Genomic DNA, 18767 nt, shown 5'->3' on the forward strand with positions numbered 1-18767 from the left:
CTTGCTACAGCAGCTTAAGCGATTTCGCGGTTTACTGGTCCGCGGCTTAATGGCGCTCCACTGTACTTTCAAACAGTCTATGTATTCACACAGAAAATCTGTCTTGGAAGAGCAACATTCAGAAGAAGAACTAAATAAAAGTACTGCATGGAAAGAAGATAACTGGCACACAGAGAAAAGAAAGTATATTTACCTGGCACGTTTGGCAAAAAGAACAGCACTATGAGGGTTTTTCAATATGGCTTCTGTGAGCAGTTTTATAGCATCTTCATAGTTTCCTAGAGACAAAAAACAAACGAGCTATTACATTTTAACTGTAAAGTTTATTTCTTAACATTTCATTAAAATTGAATGGTTTTTTGGCATCAATTTTAGGCACCAGTCATAAAACCTATGCTACACTATTCAACAATCTTTTGATTGATCAATACTTCTTAATATCACAATATGTTTCTCATAGATTCCAAGAAAACTGATATGAAAGCAACAGAAAATCAGAAAGGGTAAAACAGCCCTATCTATTTTGTACTACATAACATTTCCGTACACAAGGTATACCCGTAAGTCACAAACAGCTACAAATACTTAGCAATATTAGCAAAAAGGTACGAAAAACCCAGAAAAAATGGCATTAAATTACAGATAGCAAATGATGTACAAATGTTATGATAAAAGAAAAAAAAATTCATGTACATGTTAGGACAGGAAAAATCACACAAGTAAAATACAAATGCCACACATTCACTAATTATCTGAAACAACCTACAGTTATCTGTAATTACTTAACAATTGTGCAGTGGTAAGAAAATCACCTACCAGTTAGTCAATTATGATAAACCATAATCATTCAAAAATACATTTGATAAACTACTTGTCAATCTAAGAAGCATTTGTTTCATTATGAGCACTAAGCTAAAATCAACAGTGAATAACATTTCTGGTAATTAAATGTCACAAAATATTCTGCTGTTTATTCATGAGATAAATAAACACTTTTTATTAAAATATTAAAGTTTCAGTAGCAAAAGATTAAGAGTCCTGAATGAAACATAAAAGAGAATACCATCAACTGATGCCTTAAAGAAGAAATAACATTATTCTACTATCTGCAGTAAAAGAAAAAAACTAAAAGTTCAAGATAAATGAATTCAAACCAACCTTCACTAAATGCTTCCATTGCCTGACCACGCTTTTCATTACATTCATCCATCATTTCTTCAGTTACCTGTTAAAAAAAAATTAATTCACCTGATTGATTACTATGCAAATATTAGGTTGTCCAGAGATAAATATCGTTTTGGAAAAGTATAAATCAGTGTTGTAAAACATGCTTTAATCAAAGCAGGCACCATATGCTTCAACACACTTCTGTCAAAATGTAATGATGTTGTTTATGCCCCTGCTGTAGAAATCAGTTTCTATGGTTAATGGACTCCCTGAAAGCTTTTTCTGCAGCTGCCTGGTTTTGAAAACATTGTCAAAGTGCTTGAAATAATGATAGTCTGTAGGGCAAATGTTTTGGGAATAAGGTGGATGAGGCAGAACCTCAATTCCCAATTCATGGAGCATCATTCTTGACAGGTCTCATAATGCCAATTTTGTTGATCTTCAGTCAGCTTATGCAAAACCCACTTATCTAACTTTTTTGTCTTTCCAATTGCACTCAGGTTGTTGGCAATGCTTGATTTACTTGGGCCTAGTTTTTTTTGCAAGCTCACAATGTTGTGCAAGGGTCTGTCTCAACTGCTTCTTTAATGTGTTTTCATCTAAGGATGGCTTCCTTCCATGACCTTCATGGTCTTCAACTTTCATCTCCATGTGGAAACCTTTGAAACCAACATTGAACTGTGTGTTCAGTAATAGATCCACGGCCAAAATGCCTAGTTGACATTCTCTGTAGTTTCTATAGCTTTTTGTCCAAGTTTGAAGTCGTAGAGGGAAATCAGAGGAAAGTTGTTTCTTGTCCATGCTACCTTGGGGGTTACAAAACTTACTTCGAGTAGAGTTGAGACAGCAGACAATTAAGACACCTTGTAAATGACAAACACTGGATTAAACCACCCAATGATAAGCTACACAATATTCAGCTTCTAAATGTCATTGTGAAAATTGACATTTATATCTGGACAACCTAATAATACCAAGAGATATATACAAGATTCATATAGAAAACTAGCAATATATTCAGTTTCTATAATATCACAACTTATCCATTGTCAATTTGTGTAAATAACAAGCAAATAAACATTAAGTTGAGAAAAAACAAACTTTCCAAAGAAGACATACCTCTATACTTTCATCACCCATTGGTTGAGTGTCATCATTATCTGGTTCAATAACACCTGTATTGTCAAGTTCTGGGGAAAAAAGAAACAAAAAACATTTGATTGGCAAAACTTTGAAGTGAAAATAAACTCATTCTTCAATTAGTAGAGTAGTCCCTAGATTATCTGTGTTCCTCAATTATCCACAATTAGTAGAGTAGTCCCTAGATTATCTGTGTTCCTCAATTATCCACAATTAGTAGAGTAGTCCCTAGATTATCTGTGTTCCTCAATTATCCAGTGTTTCTTTTCCAAAATGTTTCTCAAAATAACTGTGCCATTACAATTCCAGACAATAATTTATATTTTGGAGAAACTGTTGCTCAGAAATTAATTTTGGTTGTAAAAGTTCAGGTGTTGTACCATATACAGGGTTTCTAAGTGCACAATGTGACATGCATTCAAATCATAAGTCAGCCACTTCAAGCCAAGATTATTTTTCACTGCTAAGACAAGAATACAAAATATTCGTAACTTGGTTAAGTAAATTTGAATAATGATTAAAAACAGAATACAAAATACATAAAGATTTCTCAAATATTTCAATCTACTTAAATTGTCACATGCTATTCTGAGCTTGATGGTGAGCATTCTTTAACCATGTACATCAACTATATAGTTTCCTACACACATTTTTCTGAGGGAAAGCCACCCTCCTCTCTACAGATAATTGGTATCTTCAGTTTGTTTTAACAAAAGCTTTTTCATTATAGTTCACATGCCTAGTTTTACTCTAATTTTTTACTTATTCACAGATGTTAACTGGGTGTGAATGTACTTCATTGTTTATATAACAGAAGAAAATAAACCCAAAATTTAGGAGTTATTTACACCTATGTTGGTAAATAAAATCAACTAGAATGCAAATGGGCAATCAAAAGAGGAAGTATTGTAGGAGAAAACATAGAGTTAGACTTGCATAACTCAGTTATTCAGAGTTATTCAGAGCAATTGAGTGTGACTGGCTGGCTGACCGATGCTGGACTTTCACGTGCATGACTGTGATGACTTTTATAATTTATCATTATGTGATTAAATAACAGGAAAAAGACTAAATTAAAACAAGAAATGTAAGCAATCTAAAAATGTTTATTTAGACTAATAATTGGCTAACTACTCAGGTACACAAATGCTTGTATTATCTGCTGTTTCTGTTATTCTAGATTCTTTTGCTTTCTTCAGATAAGCACAAATAATGAAGGCAATAGTATAACAGGGTACTTTGGAAGAAAACACTAAAAATAAATGAATAGCTACAGTATATGTATATATTATAGCCGTACATTTTCAAGCCATAAACACATTAGCATGAAATGGAATATGCTGTATATTTTTAAAAAGGATTTAGCTTCATTTGGATGTAATTATTTAATTTCACTAATACATATATACAAACACACACGTGTATATATGTTTATAAGTACTGGATTCCTATCAATCCCCTCATGTCACTTATTCAACCTAATTTTGTCATACGAAGTTAAACTGACTGAAGACAATAACTATACTTAAGAGGCTACATTCACTGACAGGGTTACTGTTGAGGATTATCTTTGCTCTGAACTCTGAATATCTATGCCTTCAACTTTTCTGCTAAAAGCAGATATAGTATCATAAGAAGGAAAACATTGCCTTCATAATTCAGTCTAGAAAACAATGCTAGAAATTCAATAAAAACTTGCTAAGCTTTAGTTATTTATAACTGAGTACACTGTTTTAGACAGTTGAGCAAAACTTGAGAAAAACAGAATTCACCTGTATAATAGGGATGTTAAAGGATAACTGTATTTACTTATTCATTCACTGCAGCTAACACATGATACAGTTCAGGCCTTCAAACCCCTTTTGAGAAGATACATTATTATAAAACAGCTTTCACCCTTACACACTGAGTATCCCATATCACAATCCTTCAGTTACATCAAAATGTAATTGAACTACTTTATTATAAACATATATCAACCAAACTTACATCAAATTCTAGTTAATAAATGAACTTTTAATATTATTTAATAAGGTAATATTAAAAAGAAAATCCCAATTTTTTTTCTCTCAGCATTCCCTCTTCTCTAAATTATTTACCACACTCCCAAGTGAGAAATTTAAATTACTTATTATAATGTCGTTATTACTCAATGTATAATTTTCATAGCCCTCAATCTTGTTTCATTACAGAGCCATTAAACAGAAAATCAGACCCCTCTTCCTACACCCACCTGTCACATCTTGTGACTATTGTCAATAGTTATCTCTCATGTTTAATACTTTATTTATAATCAATAGAAAGCCAAGGTTGTCATCTATAAAATGATGCATTACATTATGTTGTTTTCCACATATAAAAATGTTACAGGAAGCTCACTGACTAGCTTGGATGAATTTGTAATGTCTTGTTGCATAGTCAAAAGTTGGAAGAAGCTGATGAATATGTGATATCTGCTTTTTTCAAGTTATTATTCTATCTTCTTTGGAAAATTATTTAACCAAATAAAAAATTATTTACTGAAGTAGTACCATTAGTATATAAAAGTAGGGTTAAGAGTCACCCACAACTGACAGTAAAAGTGACCCAGGTAAGTATTTTTTTTTTCATGTGTATTCTTTATTATAATAAAAGTAAATAAAATGTAAAAATTACAAACTTCATAAAACTAGGTAAAAGAAAATATTTTTTTTATGTGGTGCTCTTGTGCTGTATAATTTAATGGGGTAACATGAACTTTATGTTCAACTAATTTCATATTTCATGACAGGAATATTAATTTAAAGCAGTTTAATGGGCAAAAAAAATTAAAATTTAATTATAAAAGACATGTATACTACTATTATGTTTAAACAATTTATGATAAATGAAATGTGTTACAATTTGAAATTACTCTAGAAAGAAAAATAGGGTAATTTAAATTTATTTTTACTTTTGGGCAGTTTGGTCAAATTGACCAACAAGTATAGAGAAGAAAAAAAGAGATAGTTTTCTGGAAAAAACAGTATATTAATTTAAATTTTAGAATTTATGGAAACAAATTTTCAGATAAAGTACTCTTAATACAAAAATCACTTTTCATTTGGAGCAGTCAACATTCTGACACCATATAATTAAACACACAGTTTTAGTAAAAATACTGTACAAAAGTTTTTTTTTGTTTAAGAAAGACTTCTAATTTACTGAAAGTTTCCCAAATTTCATGCAGATAAATACTTTGAGTGTTATAATATGTATATCACCATGGTTACACAGCAGTTACAAGTTGATGCAAAATTCCTCAGCCTGTGGTGAAAGGGTTAAATGTATTACATACACGATTAACAAATTTAACAAAATTGGCTTTCTTATAAATTTTGTATAGTAAAAGCATTATTTGTTATTTCTGTTTTAAACCATTAATCTTAAACACAGAACTGCATAAGTAGTTTTTCAAAGAAACCAGAATACATTTACGTTCCTATGATAAACACTCTGAAAACATTTTTAAAATAGCATAACAATACAAAACTTAGTAATTAAAATCTACAACTAATGTAAGCATTCTTAATTGTTTCTTAAACATATTACAATTAAATCTTGTTGTTATCTAAAATTTGTGAATTCATACACTTATCACACTTTATTTGTTAAAGATAAATAACCTTTAGAAAATAAAATTACAGAATGCTTCATCCAGTAGTATTTTTTCTCATAATGTAATAAAACTAGCCATACAACAGGTGAAATTTGTTCATAACCAATAGAAGTTTAGTGGTCAAAGCCAATAACTTGCTAAGAAAAACTTAATGTGTTTAAACCAAAGATATTGCTCCAACCAATAATGAAGTTTTAACCTACTTATAGGTTAGTTAGAAAGCCAGCTGAAGTATCATAATTTTGCCACACACTCTAGTGCCTAATATGTTTTTGTTATAAAATCACATTTGAAAGCTAGCTGAACTTTCTAGATATTAAATGCAGAGAGAAAAATACACTAATTAAATCACACACCTGAGTAAAAAAAGAGCTTTAACAGAAATGTACATTTTTTATTTATTATTACATATTTTTAACAGAACTATCAAAATTAGAAACTTATGGTTAGATAAGAAAACTTAAATGAAAAAACATTTAAAAAATTATTCTCAAGGAATGCAAATAGGCTGTCATTGTGAGATATAATTGAATTATGTTGATGTAATTAAATATTTTATTTCTCTAAATCCTAACTGGGTGATTTATTGCTTTGTTACTGCATTTAAACTTAGTTCAGAAATCAATAACATCAAAAAACTAAACAAAAGCAAGTGTGAAACAATTACATGCATGATACCTTTTAGGATAAATCATTTTTGTCCATTACAATCTGTAGTCATTATGGACAAAATGGGATTTTGATTTGATTTTATAATTTTCAAATTCTGCAGGTTTCATTTCAGTTAGTATAAGGGTAGGGCAAATAACATTGTATGATGTTTTACTATAAAAAGAAAACATCCATTTAAAATGTTCTCAAAGTTATGGAAATAAAACAAAAAATATAAGATGAAAAAAAAAGTATTTTTATTCTCAGTGTGAAAATCCATCCACTCAGAATTACTGACTGAAGGTCTGGTAAATTTACAAACAAATTCTTAGTAAAAATATTTAATTGAAGCATCTGATCTTTTGTGTACAACACACTTGTAATATTTACTGAAAGTCTGCCAAATTTCATAACAATATACTTACCACAATCAGTTATAGCATGTACAATTTCATGGTTACGAGGTAGGTCATATTGACAGAGCCTCTCTTTATAGTGCTAACAAAAGTGCTTTTAAACTCTGAAGTGTTTTTTAAGAATGTGACAAATGGCACACAAAATACAACCCTGCCTAATTATCTATGCAAAGACTAAAGGTGACCATTCTTGTGGTGAGTAAAATAAGCAATAGAGAATAGTATGAAAGCATACTCAAATGCAAAACTTTATAAAAATGTACCATAAACATCTCAGTACATACATACACACACAACACACAGGTTAAAAATTTCACAATAATTTGACACAAGCTAGTTTGAAATTGTATGAAGAATACAGCACAGATGATGCAAAAGATATTAGGATGATTTTTATTTCATTCAACTGGAATGCAATTATTACTTTTTAATAGTACTCGCCTGAAATAAACCTATTTGTTTTGTTTTTGGAATTTCACACAAGCTCCTAGAGGGTTATCTGCACTAGCTATTCCTAATTTAGCATTGTAAGACTAGAGGGAAGGCAACCAGTCATCACCACCCACCATCAACTCTTGGGCTACTCTTTTACCAATGAATAGTTGGACTGACCATCACATTATAATGCCCCACAGCTGAAAGGGTGAGCACATTTGGTGCAACAGGGATTTGAACCCGCAACCCTCAGATTACAATTCGAATGCCTTAACCCACCTGGTCATGCTGGGCCAGAGAGAAACCCGAATGGAATTCCATGGATTTTAAATACCATCAGTTTATATGTAACAAATATCCAGAATAAATTCAATAAAGTCAATAATTGGCAATGCTGGTTTTTACTACGAAATAACTATAGTCAATCTTACTGCTACCCTTTACAAATAAATAGGAAACCTGCAACAAAATTTTGGAAAGAATCAAGCATCAATATCTTAAAATGTTTAGACTTTAGCTTTCTAAAAACTTACCAATATCACTCTCTATTTCCTCTTCTCCAACTGTCTCTTCAGCAGGTTCTTTAGTTTCTTCTTCTGTTGGGTGCTAAAGAAATTTTAATATATAAACATACTGTTTATAGATAACAATTCTTAAAGTTCATGAGCTGGACCAATGTTTCTCAATTTTTTTTATACCATAAGCCCCAACATTGCTTTCTTAAACTGTCACAGACCAATAAAATTTAGGTACAACAAAAAAGTATTACAATACTCTACGTTGTTTCTTTTGTTTGTTTACGTACTGTGTATTGAGAGACACCAGCTAAAACAATAAGTTATTTTAAGATTACTACATTAACTCCTGGACATTTTTATACACTTTTTTTATAATAAAACTGATATTAAATGTATTAAGAAAATGATCTAAACTAAGAAATTCACATTATACTGTGTTTTGTAGCAATTATAAACTAAGTAAAAATACCCAACAAGTTTGCAATTATTAGTTGTGATAATAGAAAAATAACTTTCTCTGCTTTCCAGATAATTAAAATTTTTTTTTATTTGAACTTATGTTTCACCATAACAGCTTCATTAAGACTTGCACACCCAAAAGATAATCTTAACTACAGCATTTGTACAAATTTTTATGTATTAAGACTTGCACACCCAAAAGATAATCTTAACTACAGCATTTGTACAAATTTTTATGTAGCTGTAATACCAAAATGTAGGTTGAAATTATTTTATTAATTTGGAAAGTAAAGGTTTTTCTACCTTCATTGCTGAATATGACTAATTCCCTCCAGTATACCCTAAAAATTCTGAGAAACAACAAAATCTTGGTTGTGATACTAAAATGAATAATCCAATATTAAGCTTTAATAGAAATATCCTTTCATCTTTTTAAACTTTTAAAAAAAATCAAACTCTTGAGCAACCATAAACAAGTTTTTATTATTCAACTAAAGCATTTCTTTCTATTGATTGTTTTCTACATACTTGTATTTATGGCAAATATACTAAAATTATCTGCCACTGTCCCTAACTGTTGCACAGCTAGCCCTCAAATAGCTTTGCATGAAATTTAAAACAAACCAAACCCTAACTGTTAACTGCTGCCCAAAGATAAAGCACACAGTCATTAAGAGATTGGTTGACTCTTTATAACACTTACAGGTTACACTTCAGTGAATACATTATGGTACTGCAGATTTAAGCCAGAGTACCAGCTCCAACATCCTAAGTTTTATCACAAGGACAAGTTATACCCAACCCCCATTTTAAGAAAATTTGACAGACCTCAGGATCATGCCAAAATACTACTACTATGTCTATCATACCCCAATCAGACTGATGAGATGTAGTACAAGGTGAAATACTGGGACAATGGACCTACTGGTCTATCTCAGCCATTCAATCTCCTAAACTAAAACTATTTAAACTCTTAAAGCCAGCCTTTCTTATTCACAGACTTCTCAAGCTTTCTCTTCCATTTAGTAAATGTACTGCCTCCACGACACATAAAAGCAACCTATTCCAAAGTCCAACCACCCTGTTAGAAAAAAAAAACTGTCTTAGCTGAATATAAATTCTTCTACCCTATCAATACTTATATTTGTATCCCCTAATCCTACTATTCTCACTGTTCAATATGTAAAAAGTGATGCATCAACACTATGAACTCCCTTCACAATCTTAAACACCTCAATCAAATCCCTCCTCCTTTTTTTTTCAAGAGGAAACAAGTTGAGACAATCTCAACTTCTTGTATGATAAACCTTTTCATCCCACCTACCATTTTAGAAACCCTCCTCTGAATCCTTCCTAACATTTCAATGTCCCTTCTAAGATAAGAAGCTTCAGACTGAACACAATATTCCAACTGTGGCCTAACCAATTACCTTTACAATCAAATTATAACCTCTTTAAAGTTATATTTAATATTTATGAAGATACAACTAAAATCCCATTTGTCCTACACTAGCAACAGCTCAGTATTTGGATGGCTTGACACTGACCAACTAGTAAGCAAGATCCCTTTGTCATGACACTGCTGAGGTTATTCCTGTCCAAATTATACTTATAATTCAAATTATGATAATCCAAATGCATTATCTTCCATTTATTATTATTAATACCCATTTCCAATTTATTTGCCTAAATTATATATATTTTTTAAATCAGCAGCACCCTCTTCACAGATACTACTACTAATAATACCTAAAACCTCAATATAATCTGCAAATTTAATTTATTGACTATTCCATCGTCTCTGTTATTAATGCAAGTCATGAAAAACAAAGGTCCTAAGACTAAGCCCAGAGGTATACCACTTGTAACATTAATCCAGATTAATGACTGAATTCTATTTATAACAACCCTCTGCTTTCTTCCATCCAGCCAATCTTCTATCCACTTTCCTAACTTATTCTCCACACTTAGCGATAATCTGTTTACAAGCCTTATAAGTTGTACATTATCAAATGCTTTCTGAAAATCCAGATACACCAAATACAGTAAAACCTGTCAAAGTCAGAAACTGTATAAGGCAGAAACCTGTACATACTAAAAACATCAAAATTTTGCATCATTTTCTTAAGATTTCTCTTATAAAAGGTTCTCTATTTGGCAGAACCTGATAATGCAGATGAAAAACTATCTTTCACCTACCTCATCTATCAACAAATAGGATTAGAACCTGCATGAGGTGGAAAAAATGTTTTTCATTAAATATTAATAAATTCTCGGATATTTTGTTACAGTAAGTATTGGTTAAATACATTGTTCTTTTTTCTGCCATCATTATTTCAGAGATCGCTATTCAAAAGAACAATTGACTGCATTTTTGGTCATATCTGCTGATGGAAAACTAGAGAAACCATGTGTAATAGCTAAAAGTGAAAATCCGATGCTGTTTCAAAAATTTAAGGAAGAATCAACTTCCTGTGGAATGGAAAGCAAATAATAAAACATAGATGGCAAGTGCTATATTTGAGGAATTTTTGAACAAATTAAACAAAAGAATGGAATAAGAAAATAGAAATATTATACTTTTCCTAAATAATGCAACTTGTCATCCAAAACCTCAACTTTCAAATGTTCATTTGGTTTTCTACAACCCCAAGATAATGGAATTTTACAGTGCATAAAATTGAAATACATAAAATTGTATCTTCAGCATATTATTGCAAACATGAGCAACTGTAAGAAAGCATCTGAAATGACCATGAAAATTGACATATTAGATGCAATTGCATTTGTAAGTTATTCAATCAAATGCATCAAGGATGAATGCAAAATAAAGTGCTTTCAAAACTGTGGATTTATTCTTGATAATGGTGGAGATTGTGGAGAAATTGTTTGGTATGACAATTGCAGTGAAATCCAAACTCTGAGAAGATTGATGTGGATGATTCTATGAATGCAGAAAGTTTTGTGAAAGTTGACAAGAATGTTTTAACAGACACTGATTTAAAATGTATAATAAGATCCCAAGATGGTAACAGTGTGAGAGATTCAGAAGATGAACAAAATGGAGAAGGTAGTGAGAAAGTAAAAATTCCTACTTCATTGCAAGTGTTAAGTTATATTAACACTATCAAATTGTATGCCAAAATGAAGGGAGAAAGTAAGTTTCATGAAAAAGCCTTAGAACTGGCATCCTCTTTTAACCACATGAGAAAGCCCATTAAAAAAACAAAACAGTTGAAATTAGATACTTTCTTCAAATAAATTTAAGATTTTATGTACTTATGTATATTTTGAATGTCTATTTTTGTTCTTATTCTAATAAATATAGCATAAACAGTACAATTTTATTCAATAACTTCTTACTTCCCTCGAGTGAAGCAAGTATAACATTCCGCTCAAAAATTATATATCATTAATGAAATACATTTACTATGCCTAAACCAGAAAGCCTGCTTTAGCCAGAAAGTTTACTCAGTCCCGTGCAATTCTGCCTTAGAGAGGTTTTACTGAATATACTTACCCTCACCTACAAAAGTAATATCTCTTACAAAGAATGTAAAGAGTTGTAAGGCAAGATTTTCCTTCATGAAACCACAATGAATATCCAATAAAATTCTGAACTTTGTTAAATGGCTTCGCAAAGTATCTCTTATCAAACTTTCTGAAACATTTCTCATAACTGATGCAAGACTAATGGATATATAATAACTGCAATCATTTTTTTCACATTTCTGGAATAGAGAACTTACATTAGCTAACTGACAATTCTCTAGTACCTGCCCACTATTCAAGAACTGATAAAAAAATAGTGGCTCACATATTCAATCCTTAAAAATATTCTTTCTTATTCATTTTTTTCTACTATTAACATCTTTTTTAGCTTGTTTCCATCTATTTCAAGTTTCTTAACATTAGCTGACTGAGGGGATTAATCAAACCATGTTTTAGAGTTGACCATCCGTAGACTTACCACTGTACAAGCTGGGGACGTGAAATACTGTGCAAATCTTCAATAGTAAAAACTGAAGAAAAAAACAGAACTTAAACCAACTGTATCATAATCGTCAGACACGTGTCTTCCTTCATCATCCTTCAAGTGTTCTACCCCCAATCCTTATATTTTATTTACCCTTAATATTATTAAAGATATGCTTACTGTTAATTTTTACATTACCATTCAAAATTTCTTCATGCATCCTTTTTTGATGCCCTAATTTCCTGTTTCACAAACTTCCTTGGTCTACCATAATCTAAATTTTCTACCATACCAGTCAATTTAAAAATTTAAAAATTATGATGCTTTTCTTTTATTTTACCTCTCATACCTTTTGTAACCCTTTTTTTTAAACTTGCAGTCACTAAGTGGAATGAAACTATACAAAACTTGCTTTTGTATCATGTTTCAGTTCTTTTCTTGCAGACAGTAAAAACTCTGCAGTCTCTGATAGGATTTTTTTTTTCCCACTGAAGATGAAATGAACACAGGAATATGCTGCTTCATGTCACCAGACAGTGTGCCTGGGGTATCCTTATGTCGGATTCTTCTTGTACCTTCAGATGATGGACCTGGTTATTTCCTCTCTAGTTCCACTGAGTCTTATTTCTCTTTGTCATTAATCCATTCTCTTATCACAAAGAAGAGGAACTGCTAATAATTTTTTTCCGTTGATTCAGGGTTTTGTAGATTATAAATTTATTGAAAAGGCTAAAATTCATTGGATAATTACTACCATTTTTGTCCATTTCTCTGTTTTTCTGAGAATGGTGAAGTGTGAGAGATACTGATTTGCACAGTTAATACCTTTCATGTAGGCACTGTGTACTGGAGAATAAAACAGGTTTTTTTTATTTCTTCTCTAGTTATTCTATTTTTCTTTCCTGTGGAAGAAACAGATTAATCATGGATGATTGAAACCATTCTCACTTCTCTCTTGTCTTTCCACATGGAAAAGAAAATATCACCTTTTCTATGGAAAGCTATTTCATCTTTTTTTCATTGTTGAAACTCAGGCCTTCAAGGCTTGGGAACAACCTTCTATTCACTCTGCATGTTCTGCAGACTCTTGTTTTATGTTCCAGGAACAGGTTTGCAATGGAAGTACTGTTGTAATGATTGTCCAGGTATACATGGTTGCCACAGCCGAAGTTGGGAACAAGAATTGACAGAATAGATTCCTTCAATTTTTTCCCTTCACCAGTATAAATCTCCATGTTGTAAGTATAACTTGTGTCACTCTTACACACCATTCTCACCAGCAAGCCATATTTTACAAATTTTGCAGGGTTGTATATTTTGAATCTTAGATATCCTCTCAATGTAATCATGTCCTCCTCCAATGACAATTGTAGCTTTGGTTTGTATAATGTCTGAATTTATTGAGAAAATAGTCCAGTACTGGTCAAATTTTGTAGAGACTGCCTGAAGACCTATTTTCTGATTACCGTTAATATTCCAAAATTACCACATCTGTTCAAATCTGTTTCAGCTCACTGTATGCAAAAATAATGGGCTTATCAGAAAAGGATCTGTTGACCATTAATCTTCCCAGTTGTACTTTGTCTGTACCATTAATAGAATAAAGCCTAGGAATTTCCTCAGATCTGTAGATGTAACTTCAGACCACTAAAGTCCTTTGATGACATTTTATGTTTCTCTGCCATTTGATGATGGCAGGTACAAATTTCCTGACAAAACATTTCAAACAAATCATCATGAAACAATGGGCTTGTCATGGCAACAGTGCTTTTGGGTACAGATGGATTTATATTGAATCCTGGATGATCTTCAAACATTTCCAAGTTCTGTAGAATATCTATTCCTCACAAATTACCATTACCACAATGGGAAAACAAATCACTAACAGAAAAATTTGTAAAATCATCATTTCTTTCTAATTCAGAATCAGTTGAGAGCACAACAACTTTACATATCTCCATAGGTCTAACATCATTACTGTAGCTAGAGTCACTGTCAAAATGGACCACAAACATATCCACATCAGCATCTTTCACCTTCATTTTGGAAGATCTGATAATTTATGATGTACTTTAGTAATTATCTCATCTTCATTTAACACATTACATTTTAGCACGGTCATTCATAAATCTATGAGTATAGTAAGAAAAAACAGAAAAATAATAACCATCCGGAACAAAATAAAAGAAGTCCAACTCCTTTCTAACTCAACACATTTCATTAAACACAAGTAAACTTCCAACCCATCCACAATGTTTCAAACTCCATTATTATAACAGAATAGACTGTTTTATACAGCTGATGTTAATAAAAAAAAACTGATAATAGATTAGTCTTTTTACTCAGCACATTTACCTCATCAAAAGTAGACTTGGATTCAGACTCTTCTTGTGGCTTTGGAGGTGGAGGAATTGTTGCTCCTAAGCTGAACATATAAAAGAATTAAAGTGAATTTATAGTCTCCATAAACTGTTGAACACTATATCCCTAAACCGACAATTGAATGTCATTTTCAAAATTTTTACTCCCATTCTCTTTAATTATAATAATAATATTTGTCTACCTTGAAAATGTGCACCCATTTTAATATTTAAATACATACACGTACACTTCATTTTAATAAATATAAGAGACAAACATGAATATACTTCAGTAGATATTTTGTACAACATTAAAAATTTAGTTTTTAAAAAAGGCTTAACTTTAGAAAGTAGAACAATGGGAGTTGATTTATCGATAGTATTATTCACAGTAAAGCTTAGCCATAAATAAACTAAAGTACAAAACATACTCAAGTTACAAGTTACCTCTTTTACAAATACAGACCTTTATTAATAGAGTTTATTAACGTTAGGCCTAACACAAGTGGATTTAGATATTTCAGCATCTGCAGTTAGAATTTGTATCATTCTGGAAGTCCTATTTTTAAAATACTAATTTGACCACATATGTTTGCAGGTTTCTGCTAGTTTCAAAATAATCACAGTAAAACAAGTTTTCTTCAATAACTAACTAACACCAATAATATGCATTTTCATTTGCACCATCACATCACATTTGCTGAATTACTATTTTATGAATTGTCATTACTTCTGGTATCAAACTATATTATAATTAAAATTTCCATATTACACATTATTTAGTTTCTTAATTTAAAAGGAAATATTAAAAACCTTAAACATCAGTTTCCATGTGTCACATGGTATGGTGAATGCAACACTGGTTCAAATTAGATGTTTGTCATGTCAAAATTCAATCTGCAATTTCAAGTGAATAACAAACTTAAAGTATCAATATTAACAATATAAAATAACAACCTCCAATCTTTATTACTTGCTCATGTACTGAATCAAACACAGTGGTCATGCTCATCTGTTTCCATTTTTAGAAACTCCCTTATATGCTTATGTGTATAAGTGAATAACCAATTGTAACCTCAGAATGTTTCTCTTGTGGATTTCTCAGCCATTTTCCTGTTTTAAGATTCCATCTTGTTCTTTTCAATACAAGATTAAGGAGGTAAAGGTGTCTTTAGTCTGCTCAAAATTTCATATTTGTTTGGACCAAAATAAAGTTTTGTTACTAAATTTGATAAATTATAATGGAATTCTATGGAAAAGATACAGTAATTTATGATTTTTTGGTTATTCAAATATATACATAAAACCTAAAAATTATTCACATCCTCCACAAAAATTTCTTGAAGTTTAGCCAGCTATAAGTGGCAGCAACTAAATATAACTAGAAGGTACAACTGTTTGTTATTTTATTCATTGTTCTGTGTTAAGAAAAAAAAGTTTAAAACATTTGTAAATAGTAATAATGTATGTATATACATAACATATAACTGATATGTGACTGTAGTTTACACTATAACAGAGCCAAGACAGGATAACTTTGTAAAGGTCAGTTATACTCTTGGATACAGTAAGAACATGCATTACATCATTGTAACTTATATGATATTGGCAAGCAATAGACAAAAGGTCAATATGATAAAAATATACATATATTTTTATGTCAATGACATTTGAGCTATTTGGACTAAACATGTGTTTGAGTTATTATTTCTAGTCATTCTAGAAAGAAAAATGTGTAATTTCCTTTTTTTGTGGTGATTAAAAGATCAGTCAAATCTACAAATATATACAGATTCCAAATTTGCACAGAAAATCAAAGATATAGTTTCTCTTAAACATTTGGTAATATATTGAAGTTTATAAGGATTTCAGATGCAAAATTTTAAATTCTTCTGATGCATAAAATTAAAAACACTGCATGTTGCAGAGTCAACATTCTGAGAGAAAATATTTACAAAAATCTTTGATCAAAAAATTCTTAATTCAAAAACCTGATATTTTGTCTATAAAAGCCTCATAATATTTACCAAAAACCTGAAAAATGTTGCAAACGTGTGCAAATTATCAAAATTTATTCTGACACTTGCGGTTGAGTTGGATGGATTCCAAAAAAGTGTCAGTACTAATAATGCAACAAACAGCAGAAGAAAATGGCCACAGTCAAATCACAATGCAGGGCTCAAAATTAACAGAGGCTTGAGATCCAATGGCCTCCAAAAATGCCAATGGGCCCACCAAAAGTGCCTGTTAGGTAGTTGGCATGGCCCTTTAAAATAAAAAGCATTAAATTTTGTTTCTGCATAAATCAATCTAGGTGTTTCTTAAGCAAGCATGACTGGGCCTTCCCAAATTTATAAACACTTGTCACTCATGTACAATCCACAAACATCATTGCTATGAATTCAAAGCAAATGCACTTTTATTTAAGAATGCTATCATTTTATCCAATATTAATTTTTTTGTATCATTGTCATGGAATTGATATATAAAATGTAGTTTATAAAATTTGAAATATAGTACTCATTTGAACTTTTATGCAGGCAACTACTGTTTATAATCAGAATGATACTAACCTTGTTTATATTTGACACCAAGCCAACACACCAAGAGATCACACATTACTGTCTTACTGATTATGTCACAATCAGAAATTACTGACTGCCAATAATTATTGCACATGATTACATGTTGATATCACTGTGTAGTATTGTTGACAGTTTAACCTTAAAAATTGTAACAACTAGAGAGAGGGTAAATTTGAAGCTGTTATATCTGAAATGTTTAAACTTATCAATACATATGCCTTGTAAAAAAAAAAAAATCAAAATATCTTTTCCAGTTTTTATCAGAACAAGTGAAAAAATTTAGAACTGACCTTGCAGTTAGTAAATGTTATATGAATACTGGCTGTGAGAGAGAAACAAACTGACACTGACTGCCTAAGTTCATCATTCAATTTACTTTTGTCACAAGTTCAAAGATTTTTGCTATTACTTTACAACTATGGAACTCAACCACTTTCTAAACCAAAGTATTCCAGCCACTGGTAGAAAAACAGCACTTGAAAATTTTAATTCATAAAGCAAGGAATCTTCAAACCAGTTGCCTAATTTTTTTTTAAAATTGGTCTTATTAGGAATGCCCTATTTGTATTTTTATTGCATATACAACTTTCCAACCTTAAAAAAGGAAAAGGCATGACAATTTTAAATGCATTATGATAATAAAAACCCATACAGAGCTGATTAACTTATTTAAAATTTATCACTCCTTGGTTTAACAAGTTTTCATTAAACATGTATCAAATCTCAGCACTTATGCTGTCACTTTTGACATTCATCTAAAATCAGGAAACATTGGTTTTGCTGTTGACAAAGATGTATATATTACCATGTTAGTTGCAGGTGCAACAGGCAGTTGGTTACAACAGTTGCCAACCTCATATTTCTTGTTTTTCAACCATTTGCTTCCTACTCAAAGAAAGCAAAATATCTAATTTTTCTCATTCAGAAGCAATCCAATGAATCAACAGTCACATTTGTTGAGCCACAACTAATTTTAAGGCATCTTCTTGAAACTGTGTATAATCATAAATAATAGGCCTGTCAAATGATGAAATGGAATGTTCTATAGGTTAGTTACTTTATAAATATTTATATATACCCATTTTCTACTTTCATCTTAGAGTAACATCTCTGGTAATGATATTTGTAACTGAAACAGTTGACCAACTCCCCTACTGAAAAGAAATAAGACTTTCCAAATTTTCAATTCAATGATCTAATACATGATGCAGTATTAGCAGGGAATCACATGATGTATTATCAAATATCTTGGTGGGAAAAAAAAAACCTATGTAGCTCTCCAGTTCGCATGCATTTGCTTTGTGCACAGGATGCTGTTATTAATTGTTTATAATGCACAGTCCATAAAGAAATGGATGTGCTACTCAAAGTGTTTGGGATTACTTAACTTTTTAAGTAACAAGTTATGTAAATAAGGGTGAAA

General features: G+C 31.0%; 1 protein-coding gene across 2 annotated transcripts in view; it reads right to left on the reverse strand.

The window, feature by feature from the left end:
- LOC143231063 (hsc70-interacting protein-like) overlaps positions 1 to 18767 on the reverse strand; it is a 70303-nt gene that overhangs the window by 45193 nt on the left and 6343 nt on the right. For both annotated transcript variants that reach the window (XM_076465576.1, XM_076465577.1), the window contains 5 exons: positions 14755 to 14824; positions 7980 to 8052; positions 2287 to 2357; positions 1159 to 1225; positions 194 to 278 (listed from right to left, as the gene is read on the reverse strand). In XM_076465576.1, coding sequence (XP_076321691.1) covers positions 194 to 278; positions 1159 to 1225; positions 2287 to 2357; positions 7980 to 8052; positions 14755 to 14824 — 366 coding nt within the window. The remainder of the gene's footprint in view (positions 1 to 193; positions 279 to 1158; positions 1226 to 2286; positions 2358 to 7979; positions 8053 to 14754; positions 14825 to 18767) is intronic.

This window comes from Tachypleus tridentatus, chromosome 10, assembly GCF_004210375.1.
Source record: "Tachypleus tridentatus isolate NWPU-2018 chromosome 10, ASM421037v1, whole genome shotgun sequence".
Lineage (NCBI taxonomy): Eukaryota > Metazoa > Arthropoda > Merostomata > Xiphosura > Limulidae > Tachypleus > Tachypleus tridentatus.